This window comes from Chiloscyllium plagiosum, unplaced genomic scaffold (genome assembly GCF_037043375.1).
Source record: "Chiloscyllium plagiosum isolate Xiang-an unplaced genomic scaffold, Cpla_swu_hap1 HiC_scaffold_20, whole genome shotgun sequence".
Lineage (NCBI taxonomy): Eukaryota > Metazoa > Chordata > Chondrichthyes > Orectolobiformes > Hemiscylliidae > Chiloscyllium > Chiloscyllium plagiosum.
Window position 1 is genome coordinate 45,946,079 of NW_028270158.1, and position 15,194 is coordinate 45,961,272.

Here is a 15,194-nt window from a genome sequence, read left to right on the forward strand (position 1 = left end):
AACATCTCCGGGAAACCCGCACCAATCAATCACACCGCCCCGTGGCCCAACATTTCAACTCCCCCTCCCACTCTGCCGAGGACATGGAGGTCCTGGGTCTCCTTCACCGCCGCTCTCTCACCACCAGATGCCTGGAGGAAGAACGCCTCATCTTCCGCCTCGGAATACTTCAACCCCAGGGCATCAATGTGGACTTCAACAGTTTCCTCATTTCCCCTCCCCCCCCCCACCTCACCCTAGTTCCAAACTTCCAGCTCGGTACTGTCCCCATGACTTGTCAGGACTTGTCCTATCTGCCTATCTCCTTTTCCACCTATCCACTCCACCCTCTCCTCCCTGACCTATCACCTTCATACCTTCCCCCACTCACCCATTGTACTCTATGCTACTTTCTCCCCACCCCCACCCTCCTCTAGCTTATCTCTTCAGGCTCACTGCCTTTATTCCTGAAGGGCTTTTGCCTGAAACGATTTCGCTGCTCCTTGGATGCTGCCTGAACTGCTGTTCCAGCACCACTAATCCAGAGTTGTAAATCTAGTTTCGGTTTCTTCTGTTCTGGTTAACTACGCTGGTCTACTCCCCAACCAACTGAGGAGCTAAAAGTTTGGAGTGAATGTTTCCTGATTTGTACACTGTGGTTTTGACAATTCCGTTTTACTCATGGTCAGTCCCATACGTTATATTTTTCATTAACTCAAGTTGATCCTAAACTCTATTGCCTGTGTCCCAACTTTCTCCAAACTCATTCATCCACAATCACTCCATATCCTGTAAATCTGTAATACCTCCATTCTAAAGTTTTTAGCCTACTGCAATCCATTTAGGCTTCCCCGTTATCCCTGTAACCTACTCCAGCTCTGCTTTTTTTTCTACTGTCCTTCAGGTTTAGTCTGTGGCACATCCCCAATTTTAATTCATCCACCGGGGATGGCTATTCCTTCAATTACCAAGTTCTATGCTCTAAACTCTGTTTCCTTCTTCAAAATCACCTTTACAGTTTTAGCCATTTTCTGTGTTGTTGCTGTGACTCGGTGTTTAATGTTTTTTCTGTAGTGCTCCTGGGAAATACATTGGCATTTTTCTTGCTATGTTAAAGTGGTAGCACAGTATGTCTCAAGTAGAGCATAAACTTAGGCACGGATTGTTTTGGCCAAATGGCTTGTCTCATTTCAGTGAAGGAAAATGTAAAGTTGCCATAGTCCCATAGGACTGCTCTCTCATTAGAGAGACACGACTGGTGGTGGTTTAATCTGAAAGTCACCATACCTCAGATACTGGCATGACTCTACATTGCAAGCCAGCTGTCCAGCCAAATGAGCCAGTCACCCGCCATCCGTACAATGTCTGCTAATGACTTGGTGTTAATAGTTATTGAGCAACATACGCTGGTAGCTTAAAATAATTATTAATAATTAATAAAATAAGTATACAAATATTATTGAATGACCTGTGGATAAATGCTTTTTTAAATAGAAAATGGATGTTCTGCGCTGTATGACTGTGCATCAGAATGCCTGGTTGCTAAGTCTTACAAACCAGGATGCCTTAGCACAGGCTGCAGTAAACAGCCTGAGAGGGAGGAAGGACTGAGAGCAGCATATTGGAGCAGACCAGGGGTTTATATATTTTATATACTTTTAATGCTTTTCTTGAGATTATTTTTCAGGTTACTATTTAAGTTTTTAGAGGGTCTGCTTTCTTGTTATCACTAATTCCTTTATTATATGATACAGTCAAGAAACAACATTTATCTTCTGTAATTGTGTTACCCCATAAATTACTGGGGCACTCACAGAAGCAGAATTAGAAGAATTAATCAACATCCTCAAACATCATCACCCCTTTATCAAATTTAAATCCACAACATGCAAGTGTTAATATCTTAGACAACACAGTATTTACTTTAGCAGAAAATGATAACAATAAGTTAGCAACAAAACTTTTTTTGAAAATAATTTAGTACACAGTTACCATTATCTGAAATGTGCCTTCACAGACTAATTATGTTGCAGCTACTGTGTGTTCCATTAACTCAGTTAAAACTATTTTCTTTTCATCATGAAACCTCCCTCTTCCTCAGTCTGGCTTTTGCTCACCCTTCCCTGCCTAACCTTTCCACCTTCCTCTTCTCTTTTTCTATTCCCCAACCCCTTCTATTCTCTCACACTACCATCTTGGAGCTGTCCCTTCCCTTCTGCAACTTTCTCCTCCAGTCTTCCAGCACTGGCCCAATAACTTCAGCTTCTCCAACCTGGGATGGCTTGGTCACACTTGCTTCTCTGTTAGTGTTTCCGGTCCCCCTCAGCTATCATTTCTCTCATGTGCTTGCTACTGATGATAAATAGTCTTTTTGAGGAGCAGCTCCTCAAACTGCTTGATAGTTCTACATGAAGGAGTGCATCCTCTGACTGTTCTCATGATTGAATTCTCTTGCAGCTTTTGTAGGGTGAATTTACCCATCATCTCTTTGCAATTTGAATGCTTTAATTTCAAGGTGCTTTGTGAATGTTGCATTTGGATGTCAAGTTTTAATTCATCATTTGAATCTTCTGTTTTGTTCTTGTACTGCTATGGTCAGATTTAAGATTTTCCCGGCATTCCATTTATTCACCATCAAATAGCAAAATCACTTTCATGGCTTAAAATTCCCTGCTGTTCTATTGAGACCGGGGTCTGGGTTACAGACACTGCATGCTTTCTTTTATTGCTTCACTTCTGAAAATGTAATTAGCAAATTAACTCCATGAAATAGTCAAAAGAGATAGTGTTCTGACGTGTATAAGTAACAGTGGCCTCAAGGTATAATAAACTGGAGTAATGTTTGGCATTACGCTAAATTGTTTTAGTTGAAATTGCCCCAGAATTCTGTAGAAATGTTATCTACATTAGTTGCATTATGCATTCTTAGATGCAACTTGAAGAGTTTGGTAATTTTTGTGGCATTTTTCCTCTTATTATTGAGCAAGAGGGTGAGGGAAAACTAGACAGTACTGGAAAGGTCACACTTAATGCCTGTTTCCAAAGGGCCCTCCTCAAAAACATGACTGGTTTTACAACTGAATGGCTTGCTTAGTCAACTTAGAGTTGACTCTTTAGCGTATGATACAAGTTATGGATAGGGTTTAAAGTTTATGGTTGACAGGTTGTCAAATTAACACAAGTTAGTTTTTGACCATCCGATTCTGGGATCTGAATAACCAGGTTTATTTAGTAGCAAATGTCAAGAAGTGGCTGAGGAAAAGTAAGTGAAATATTTCCACTTTTAAAATACTCCAATCTTGAACTCCCATGTTGGGTTTTGAACTTGCGTACTCTAAATTACTGGCCAACAATGCTAATTCATCCATATCAAAGCAGCATAAGTATATTCAAAACACTTATGTCACAAAGCTGGTCCTTTTTTTTTCTAAAAGCTTTTCCTTTTCTCAAGGATACTGTTTCCTTGATTTTTTCAGAGGGGTTATGAAACTCTTCCGGTTCCATTTTAGACTGATTTGGTACAGAGGTTAAAGGATATTGAGAGGCCTTTGTGTTTATATGTAAACAGATGAGACTTCAGGGCAAAGTGGTCATGTTTTAGAAGTGACCTGTATAATGAATGGGAAGTGGTCAGCTCTCTAGCTGGGCAGTTCAATCCAGAACTAGTTAGGAGTTCAACAGTAAGCTGCGTGGAAACTCTCTCTCTCCTTCTGCCCTTCTAACTTCAACCTGTAAGCATTTGTTTCATTTTTCTTTACTGGTCTTTAAGGGGGGTGCTTATTGGGACTGTTGTGTATATTTGGAACAGCAAAATTAAGTCTAGTTTGGATAGATTGAGTTCTGAAGGGGTTCGTTATTCTGTTCTTCGTGTTTCATTGTGTAATTTTGTGAATAAATTTGTCTGTTTTAAAACGTGGTAGTCAACCTAGCTAATTTACTCTGGGTAATTTTCATTGTACACTTACCGAAACAAATTGCAAAGTTATGGTCTGGGTTGACTGCTCAAGAATGTTTTGAGTGCTCTGGCCTAGTCCATAACAGTTACTACTAGAGAAATACATGAAAGAATTTTTAAACTTGTATGTTTTGATTCTGCAATCCAGTAACTAATCAGAGGGAGTATGCCACTTAGAATCTTAAACAAGAGTTTAAATTGCTATTTAAGTTTCACATTCACTCAGTTGTGAAGTAAATGAGGTGATGAATTCAAACAGTGTGAAAACTAATTTAATGGATAACATTTGTCTTTCGGATCTTAGCAACACTTGCGTAAATGGATGGAGGTGGTCGTCCTTACACACAAAGGAGGACAGAGAAGTGATGGCAATGTGAGTTCTGAAATCTGGTTTATTGTTGAATAAGTTTTACTACAACATTTTGTTTAGGCAAAGCTTTCTGAAATAATGCTGAATGTGACCTGTTGTGACTAATTAGCAATTTGTTCTTATGAGTCCATTATAATGAAGCCTATGGAGTTGACTGTTACCTGATAAGTCATTATAATTTGTGGAAACTTTTGTGATTAATTGTTTCAAAATTGTCTAATTAAATTTCACTATTTTTAACTAATTTTAAGTTCTTTCATTTTTGTGAACAATTAACTGAGAAGAATGTTCCCAAAGAAGCATTAGGCAAGTTTCCATTCTGAATAATCGTTATGTCTCAACAACAGTAATATTTCAAAACACAACAGGAAATCTTTGGTGATAGCAAAAACTTAAGTTTTAAATATTTAGTTTTTTTTTCTATCTGTTCTTGCAAAGTCATATGTTGCAAATGCACAAAATCTATAACAAAACAGAGTTTTTCATTTTTTTCTCTTTTGTGTGAAATAGATGTTGCTGGTGAGGCCCGCATTTATTGTGAATCCCTAAATATTCTTTAATTGAGTGGCTTATTATATCACAGCATTACTATGGATCTGGTGTCACATGGAGGTCAGACTAAATACAGATGAAAATCTTCCTTCTTTAACCATAGTGCACCAGATTGTTTTTTTATGGCAATAAATGATAGTTTCATGGTCACCATTACGGAGACTAACTCAATATTTTAAATTCATTAATCAAATGTAAATTCTGCCAGCTGCCAAAATAAGGTTGGAACCCATATGTTCAGATTTTTAGTCTGGACTTCAGGTTTGCTAGTCCTCTCACTATGCAGCCATATCTCTAATGGTGAATGCTGACTTCAATTTACTGCAGCCATTTAAAAAGATAAGCAATGTTTTAATTCTACATGCATCATGTTTACAGCTCTCACTCACTCACCGGGTGCCACCTCTGCCTCTGAGTCATAAGTATGTGGCTTCAAGTCCAATTGAAGAGACTTGTTTTTAAAAAAAAACCATTCAGGCTGATACCCCTGTGCCAATTTTGAGGGAATGGTACACTCTAAGAGATACTGTATTTCCAGTTAAATCAAGACCCTGCCATACACTTAGTGGATGTAAAACACTGGCATTGTTCTCAAAAAGAACCGATATCTTCTGGCCAACATTCATTCCTTGAATCAATACTGTCAAAACTAACATTCATGTTAGATTCTGGGATTTTGCTCTGTGCAAGTTGATAGTTCTTAAATTTCAAAAATAGCCTATTAACTGGAAAACAGCTCAAACACACTGAAGATCAGAAATATGCTATAAATCTCAGGTATTTCTCTTATCAATGTCTGGTCCTTAACCATTTGGGGGAACATGGGAAATTTAATACCCGTGTCCTAGTTGTCAACTTTCATTTGTAGAATTCATGTTGTGCGGATTCCTCTTGTAAAAATTCTCCCTCATGCATTACATTTTAGTGGCTTACCACTTCACATCCTCCTCTGACTTCAAGAGCTAAAGAAATAATTATGGCAAAGCAGTTAAATCTTTGTGCAGATTTGTTTCACAAGACACACTTTCTTCAAAGCAATCAGTTAATCGCATTAAAATTGATGGGCTCTGATGTCATCTTGATGCCCTTGTATTATTAGACAGAGTAACCCCAAATTTAGAAGTACGAAAGCCAATGTATTATTTTGCATGGAAAGAAATACCATTGGCCTTAGGAACAAGGTTACAGCATCTCTTTTAACACTCGGTTTCTGGTAATTGATTTTAACTAACATTTTTTATTTGTGCTATAATAGCATTTTTCTTTGTCTTTAAATTGCTTTCATAATGTATTTTAGTTATTGTAATTTTTGTTGATTCTTAAAGGAGGCCATTAGTCCCACTGTGCTTGTACTGGCTCTAGAAAGAATTATCTGAACAGTCTCAATCCCCTTTTTCTTTCTGTAGGTCCTAGGGTATAGCAGCTGAATCTAAGACAGCTCAAGTGTGCCCATCACCTTAACAGTCCAATCATTTGCACTAATGATGTCATTTGAGTTCCTTCCACATTATCATGCAGCAAACTCTGTGAACACTTTCCAACTATGGTGAAATTATATTTGATGAATCTCTGGGGATTACATTAATTTATACATTAATTCATTTGCTCGGTCTCATTTATTGCAAGTAGCACTTATTGTCTGTCCTATTCGATTTCTTTTTTGTCATGACTTTTGTTTTGGTTTAGCCTGCCATGGAGGGGGTGGAGGTGAGAATTCTGGTAAAGGCTGTGAGTGCAGCAGGAAACTATCCAGTGGTGTTGTGATGTCTTCTCTGTCTTGTATTGAGCTGTTTTAGTAGTGCGTTCGTTCAAATTGTGAATTTTGTTTGAAGTTGCAATGCTGTGGAACCCTCTGGTGGTTGTCTTATTTGTGACCTTGTGGCGTTGAATCTAAAGTGTTTAAAAAGTCAAGCGCATGTGAAGTTGTTTTATTTTAGAAATGACATTCAAAGATTTGATGAAATTATCTGTGGGGATCTTTATTTAGTACAAAAGTATTTCCCTGTATTTTTTCCCCCGAATGCTTCCACTTGCGTATATTGCATGTCTCCCAATCAATATTTCTTGGGAGGACCATACAGCCATTTAAGAAAAAACTGCTTTGTGGTCTAAACAATTGCACAGGAAAATAAATCCATTGCCACAGTGATGTGTTTTTTAAAAAAAAGGTTAAAACTGTAGCACATTACTTTATGTTGAGGTTAATATCTTATGTGTACCTAGACATTGAGTAAAAACAACCATTGTCATATTGTATTAATTATTTTATATAAACTTGTCATATGTTGGGACATACCTTTTTGAAGTTCTTCTGTTGTTACATGTTAATCTTCTTCTCCAAACCTCTTCACTATCTACTCAATCCCTGCTCCATCCATGTCATAAGGAGCATATGTCCATGTCATAAGGAGAAAAGAAATTCGTGGAATATCTGCAAGATGGTTTTTGGAGCAATTTGTGGTAGAGCCCATTAGGGAACAGGTGGTTCTGAATTTGATGTGTAATAAGGCAGACTTAGGGTTAAGGTGAAGGAATCCCTGAGGTCAGTGACCACAGTATGATAGAATTCACCATGCAGTTTGAGGGGGAGATGCTGGAATCAAAAATAATTGATTGTTTTAAAATTGCAGTTAAGTAAAGCTAATTATAAAGACATGAGCGAAGAGCTGGCCAGAGCTGCTAAGAAGGGATGCCCAAGCAGGAGGAATGGGTGGCATGGTGGCACAGTGTTAGCACTGCTGCCTCACAGCGCCAGAGACCCGGGTTCAATTCCTGTCTCAGGCGACTCTCTGTGTGGAGTTTGCACATTCTTCCCGTGTCTGCGTGGGTTTCCTCCGGGTGCTCCGGTTTCCTCCCACAATCCAAAAAATGTGCAGGTTAGGTGAATTGGTCATGCTAAATTGCCCATAGTGTTAGGAGAAATGGGTCTGGGTGGGTTACGCTTCGGCGGGTTGGTGTGGACTTGTTGGGCCGAAGGGCCTGTTTCCACACTGTAAATAATCTAATCTAGTTTCTGCGGTTAATTTGGGAGGCACAGTGGAAATCATCCCAAGAAGAAGAGACACACTAAGGAGGGGAGGAGGCAATCTTGGCTGACGGGGAAGTCGGGGCAGCAAAAAAGCTAAAGAATCAGAGTATAATGTGGTGAAGGCGGAAGTGGGTACTGCAGATGCTGGGGATGAGAGTTAAAATTAGAATGGTGCTGGAAAAGTACAGCAGGTCAGGCAGCATCCGAGGAGCAGGAGAATTGATGTTTCGGGCAAAATATCTTAATCAGGAAACCCTTCGGATGAAGGGCTTTTACCTGAAATGTCGATTTTCCTGCTCCTATAATGTGGTGAAGTTACTGGGAAGCCATAGGAATGGGAACCTTTTTAAAAAATTGACAGAGGGCAACTTAAGGTGGGGGGGGTGGTGGTGAAGATGAAGATGAAATAGGAGGGGAAGCTAGCTAGTAATATAAAAGAACAGTTTTTTTTTAAGATTTAAAAGTTAAGAGCGAGGCAAGAATGGACATTGGACTACTGGAAACAGGTTGGAGAAATAATCATGGGGAGCAAAGACATGATGAAAGAACTGAATAGGTACTTTGCATCAGTGCACAGTGGAAGACATCAGTGGCATACCAGAACTTCGAGAGTCAAGGGGCAGAAGTGAGTGTAGTAGCTGTCATTAAGGAGAAAGTGCAGGGGAGGCAGAAAGTTCTGAAGGGTGGATAAATTACCTGGACCAGATGGACTAAAGCCAGAGCTCTGAAGGAGATAGTTGAGATTGTTGTGATCTTTCAGGAATCACTGGAGTCAGGTAGGGTTCCAGAAGACTGGAAAATGGCTAGTGCAAGACTCATGTTTAAGAAGAGAGGGAGGCAAGAGCACTATAAGCTGATTAGCCAGATGTCTGTTATTAGTAAGATTTTTGTGTCCATTATTAAGGATGAAATTGCGGAGTTCTTTGTTTATGGTAAAATAGGGCTGAGTCACCACGGCTTTGTCAAGGGGAGGTCATGCCTGACAAATCTGTTGGAATTTTTTGAGGAGGTACCAAACAAGTTAGAGAAAGGAGAGGTGATGGAGTGATCAGTGTGGATTTCCAGAAGGCCTTTGACAAGGTACTGCACAGAAGCTGCTAAATAAGATAAGAGCCTGTAATGTTAGGAACAAGGAACTGTCATGGATTAGGATTGGCTGTCTGGCAGAAGGCAGAAAGTGGAGATAAGAGTCTTTTCCAAGATGGCAGGTAGAGTTCCACAGGGTGAGTGTTAGGACCACAACTATCCACATTATACATTAACGATCTAAATGAAAGAACTGATTGCATTGTTGCTAGGTTTGCAGATGACACAAAGATAGGTGAAGGGACAGATAGTGTTGGGGAGGCTGCAGAAGGACGTGGACAGACTAGAAGAGTTGGCAACGAAGCAGCAGATGAAATACAGTGTGGGAAAGTGTGAGGATATGCACTTTGGAAGAATAGTGATGTAAGCTATTTTCTAAGTAGCACAAAGCTTTGGAAATCTGAAGTACAAAAGGACTTAGAAATCCCAGTTTCCAATTATCTTAAAGATATCATGCAGGTTCAGTGGGCAGTTAGAAACATATTTACAGTGTTAGCATTCACTTTCAGAGATCTAGAGTACAAGAACAGGGATGTATTTCTGTGGCTTTAAAAGGTGCTCGTCAAACTCAGATTTAAAATATTTTGAGCAGTTTTGCACCCCATATCTAAGGAAAGATGTGCTGGTCCTGAAGGAGGTGCAGAGAAGGTTTACAAGAATGATCCCAAGGATGAAGGGATTGTCATATAAGGAACAGATAAGGACTCTTAGTCATTACTCGAAGTTTATAAGGATGGGGTGGGGGGGGGGGATCTGATTGAAACGGCTACGGAGAAGCCTGAGTAGGGTGGATGTGGAGAAGATTTTGTCAGTATTAGGAGAGATTAGGAAAGGGATCACAGGTTACGAGTGAGAAGGCAGGCGAATGGGATTGAGAAAAGGATCAGCCATGATTGAATGGCAGAGCATACTTAATAGGCTAGTTGAATGACCAGATTCAACTACTATATCTTAATGGTCTTATATCAAGGAAGGATACTTAGTTAATTGGATCTTGCATGTTACAAGAACAACTAGGAACAGGAGCTAAGTCTGTTAAAATATGAGCTGATTAAGGTCTGCTTCATTTTCCCATCCTGACTCTTGATATCTCCCAATTCCTTTTGAGCCCAAAAGCCTATTAATCCAAATATATAATCATACATTACAAACTGTACTACTAATTTAATGGCAATATGCAGGAAAGAAATAATTCTCATTTTAAAAAGAATTTCTCTGTGCAACCCATTTTTTGGATCGATGTGCAGATATTTTGAATATGATGTGTATATTCAAAGCACTAGTATGCTGACGGAAGCTTTCTTTAATGAGCAATTACATTTAAATTATGTAAGGACTCATCGTAATGAGTGATTTCATTTGTATTTTATATTTGCCACTTGTCTCCGGATTTCACTTGGGCAAGAAAATAAGTATCTCTTTCTTAGACTATGATTTAAAGGAAAATTATTTAGGAATTTGCAGATTATTTAAGAATTTTGTTGCGAGTTCAGTAATCAGATGACATTACAACATTTATCTGGGAAGCATGATCTTCCCAGGGTATGCTGCAGAGTTTCTGCAATTGAAGAACTTGCACTACTGTGTGCATGTTTTCTGTTGACAGGAAATTATCGCTCTAGAAATGGGTAGAGTTATGTGATAGTTAATGAACTGATGCTTTACATCTGTACAGTTATTTACGTTGATGTTCCTTTTCATAATGTTGCTAATTTGCTTGCACAGGAAATGAAAATCTGCTCAGCCATCATTAATCTGTTCCACTTAATTCCGGCTGCACCTCAGACTCTCGTGAAACCTCTGCTGGAGGTGGTGATGAAAACTGAACGGGCCATGCTTATTGAGGTAATTAAGTTTGATTCTGACCCTACTCAAAATTATAGTATTAAGATACTTTAACCAAATACGGCTGTATTAATTTCAAAAGGCATAGATTGCTGGAAAGCACTCAGTGGGTCAGGCAACATCTGTGCAAAGAGAAAGGGTTAATTTCCAGGAGATATGGTCAGCCAGGAAAGTGGCTGATCTTGTGAAGTAAATTGTGTGCTTACCTTGCTTGATGGCGGAGCTGAAAGTTTCATTTGGAAGGAGAGAAGATTCCCTCTGTGTGATCTTAGTGTAGCTGTGCAGTGTTCTCTAACGTGAATGACAAGGACAGATCAAGTGATACAGTGGATAGAATTTTTACAGGGGGCAGGGTGGTAGGAGGTGTAATCTAGGTAGCTGTGGGAGTCGGTCGATTTATAGTAAATGTCCATGTTGAGTTGGTCGCCTGAGATAGAAATGGAGAGGTCTAGGAAGGGGAGGGAGAAGTCTGAGACAGTCCAGGTAAATTTGAGATCGGGGTGGAAGGTGTTAGTAAAGTGGATGAACTGTTCAACCTCCTCGTGGGAGCACGAGGTAGCGTCGATACAGTCATCGATGTAGTGGAGGAAAAGGTAGGGGATGGTGCCTGTGTCGCTGCGGAAGATGGACTGTTCCACATATCCGACAAAAGGATGGCGTTTTTACAGGGGGCAGGGTGGGAGGAGGTGTAATCTAAGATTCCTGAAGAAGGGCTTATGCCCGAAATGTCGATTCTCCTGCTCTTTCGATGCTGCCTGATCTGCTGCGCTTTTCCAGCAACACATTTTTCAGCTCTGATCTCCAGCATCTGCAGTCCTCACTTTCTCCCAGTGGATAGAAGTCATGCCTGCCCAATATGTCAAAACTAAGCGCTGCAGTATTTGTCACAATAGATTCAAAACAGAAAATGCATTGGAACAAAAACCCAACTCTGGTAAATTTGCCAAACTTAAGTTTTTTGCATATTTTTAAAAAGTCAGATAAATGGTATCAGAATTATGCCAAATACTTTAAATTATATAATTAAAAAAAATCAGATCCCTTCCACAGCTGATTTGGAAGTCAAAGTGCCTTCCAGTGCACATTCCCTCAGTGACCTGGATTTTAAATTGCTCTCAAAGTGACTTTCTGCCTGGAAGCACTGCTCCTAAAACATTGTTGCTTTTTTTTCCCTTCCCATGGGTGACATTTTGTTATTACTGGACTGACAGTCCAAGGTTTTGCAACTGCTGCTTCTTCCCTTCTTATCCTGAGATTGATCAGAGTGACCCATTAACAAAACCTGATACAAGCATGTCTTTCATAGTTGCTGGGCCTCTGATTAGTGTATTGATGGTGAACACTGACAGCTTTGTCACCAGAAGCACAGCAAACACTTGTTTCTAGTTGATGACCTATTCTCAAAACTTGTTCTTGATTTTAAACAATATGGAAATTAATTTTTTTTTTAAATTGTGCAATCTTTTAAGAAATTTAAAAATGTAAGTAATTGTCATCTGAATACAATATAAACACCTTTTGTGTATTGAACTGTGCTAGTTTACTGTAAATTCAGACTCTAGTTTCAGTTCACAATATTTATTTCTAGAACATGAATATGTACTAAACTTTATTAATTTTAACTCAATTTCCTGAATTTTGCCAGTTTGGATCTGTGATGTTCCAATTAAATAGATTGAACTATGGAAAGTTTCAAAGAAAATTAATACAGTTTAGAATCCACATAACTGTAGTTGTAACTTCTGTTATTGGAGCATTTGCTGAACAATAGGGCAGTGGTGAAAAGGCCTTAGGATCGTTTTAATGGGAAGGCATTATTCTGCTACCGAGCTAACACTCAGTGATCTCTGCAGGGGTATTACAAAGAAGGAGGGGCATGCTTAAGGCAGTGAAACAGGACTGGGGAGAAAATTATTAATGCCAACTTGTCCAACTCCTTAGATAATGAACTGTTAATAGTTTATTCTTGATATGAAAATGTATTCCCAGTCTGATCCTGAGTGAACCTTCAATCTCGAACCGGACTCTGAAAAAGGCAGTTATAAATTTATGGCAGTTTTATTCAGCAAATGAATCCCAGTACTGCTACTGGATAAAAGAATTTGTGCTTTACTTCAAATTTAAATGAAGTTTACAAAATAAATCACATTTTGCTCTTGTATAGGCTGGAAGTCCATTCCGTGAGCCTCTGATCAAGTTTCTGACACGTTATCCGGCACAGACTGTTGAACTTTTTATGATGGAGGCCACTTTGAATGATCCTCAATGGAGCAGAATGTTTATGGTAATGCTCATATTGGTCAGGACTTCCTCCAGTCCCTTTTTCAAGTTGGTGCTCCCAACTTCACTCTCAGTGAAGTGGATTATAGTCATGGTGTTATGTTTTCTTTATTTAGTTGATACGATTGCATGTAAAAATACGGAGATGGCATTGAATTGGTCTTACTGATATTACAGAAACCAGGCTAATGGTGTTTGATAAGTCTACTCATTCTACAATGAAACAGTCACTAAATTGGCTAACCTTTTGTTCTGAGATCAACTCTCTTGCTCCTTTCTAGAGTTTTTTAAAGCACAAAGATGCGAAGCCTCTCCGCGATGTGTTGGCTGCCACACCAGGCCGGTTTGTCAACCTGCTGTTTCCTGGTGCACAAGCTGCAGTAAGGCCTGGGTCTCCCAGTACCAGCACTATTCGGTTAGATCTCCAGTTCCAAGCCATCAAGGTGAGTAGATCTGCCCAGTTAGTTGACTGCTGCATTCCCAACTTTCTCTTTCCCCGACTGTACAGAATTGAATTGTGTTGTTAGATCTACCACTTTTTTTTTGAGTGCATAAAAGTTGAAAGTGATCATATTAAATTTTATTATAATGTACATGCAGCTATGATGTAAAAAGTATTAGCTGTCATGGAATATGTAACAATGAAATTTATATAAAGTTGTTCTTTACAAATTGGGCAGGTCAGTTTTCTTGACAATTAGTGCAAAGTCGAAACTAGAATCTGAGGAATTCACCACAGATCCTTGAATCCTAAACTTAACCACCAGATAATATTGATTATTATCTTAAAGTTTGAGCCCTTGCAATTCCACATAATGTTGCAATTAGATTGTTTGAAACAGCATCCAACTTTTTGAGGGCTTGAGGGGTGAAGTGGCTGTAGTTCTGTTGTCTCTTTTGCATTGATTGGCTTCATTGAAATTACAAAAGAAAAAATTTACTTCTGTCCCTCTGACCTCTGGAATAATCCCAGAATGAGGACATTGTATGGTTCCTGAATGAGCGAGTATTCAAGGTGGTCACATTGCTATGGATGATTTTGTCTGCTGAGAAGTTTAGTTGACTGTAGAAATAATGCAACAGTTATTTTTGCAAGATAAGGGAAAGCATAACTTGCCAAGTTTCTCTGCTTTGAATTACTGATGACATTGTTAGCAGAAACCTCTTCGCTTCAGACTTCCATTATAATTGGATTAGTAATTAATATGTAGTTGCCCAGCTTGGGATAAAGACCCTGCACATAGAGATCAAAATCTCTTGCTTTCAGCTTACTCTGAATTGCCACGTTACTTTCTGGAAGTTTGTCCTCCGTTTCAGTTGAGTCAGGATCTTCTCTGAATCCGATTTGGTTTTGGGTTTATTTCCCACTCCAAGAATGTCAGCCTAGAGGTCAGGCTGGCATGCCTAATGTAGTATTATGTTGGAGGTACCAAATTTTGAGACTTTTAACTAAGGCTGTATTTGGGCTTTCTGATGGATGTGAGAAACAAAGTGACAAAATAGACTCAAGGGAGTCTTGACGAACAGTTGTGCCTCAACCAAGCCTTCATAATCCTCATTAACATGTGAATATTACATTGCTGGTTGTGGAAGCCTACTAAGTCAGAATTGCTAGCAAGTACAATGACTTACAATATACTTATTGACTAAAAGTATATGGAAAATGCTGAGATAGTGAAAGGTGCCGTATAAATGCAAGTCCTTTCATTTCAAAATGTTGATTTGGAACCAAAACCTAATTTGATACTTTGGCGTGCTGTAATAAGCAGCTTTTTACTGTGCAGATTGTCTCTTCCACTATAAACCGATTGTCACCACGTCTCCCAACTCTACCGGTGTAATAACAGGCTGGTACTGGAGATATATATGACGCAGGCTGAGATATGTACTTTCTCAAAGCTAGTTTGGCTTGGATTTATTTGTGATAAGAGATGGAAATGTGATGCTGGAAAAGCGCAGCAGGTCAGGCAGCATCTAGGGAACAGGAGAATCGACGTTTCGGGCATCAGCCCTTCTTATTTGTGATAAGCTGAGCATGTTTATTAATGGAAGTAAATCCTGTAATATATCCAGATTGATTTTCTTCTGTTGATAATTTG

At 39.2% G+C, this 15,194-nt stretch overlaps 1 protein-coding gene across 1 annotated transcript in view; it reads left to right on the top strand.

The window, feature by feature from the left end:
• Window positions 1–15,194, top strand: part of trrap (transformation/transcription domain-associated protein) — a 219,627-nt gene that overhangs the window by 64,010 nt on the left and 140,423 nt on the right. The window contains 5 exon segments of the mRNA XM_087997909.1: window positions 4,239–4,307; window positions 6,543–6,563; window positions 10,696–10,815; window positions 12,980–13,099; window positions 13,377–13,538. Coding sequence (XP_087854035.1) covers window positions 4,239–4,307; window positions 6,543–6,563; window positions 10,696–10,815; window positions 12,980–13,099; window positions 13,377–13,538 — 492 coding nt within the window.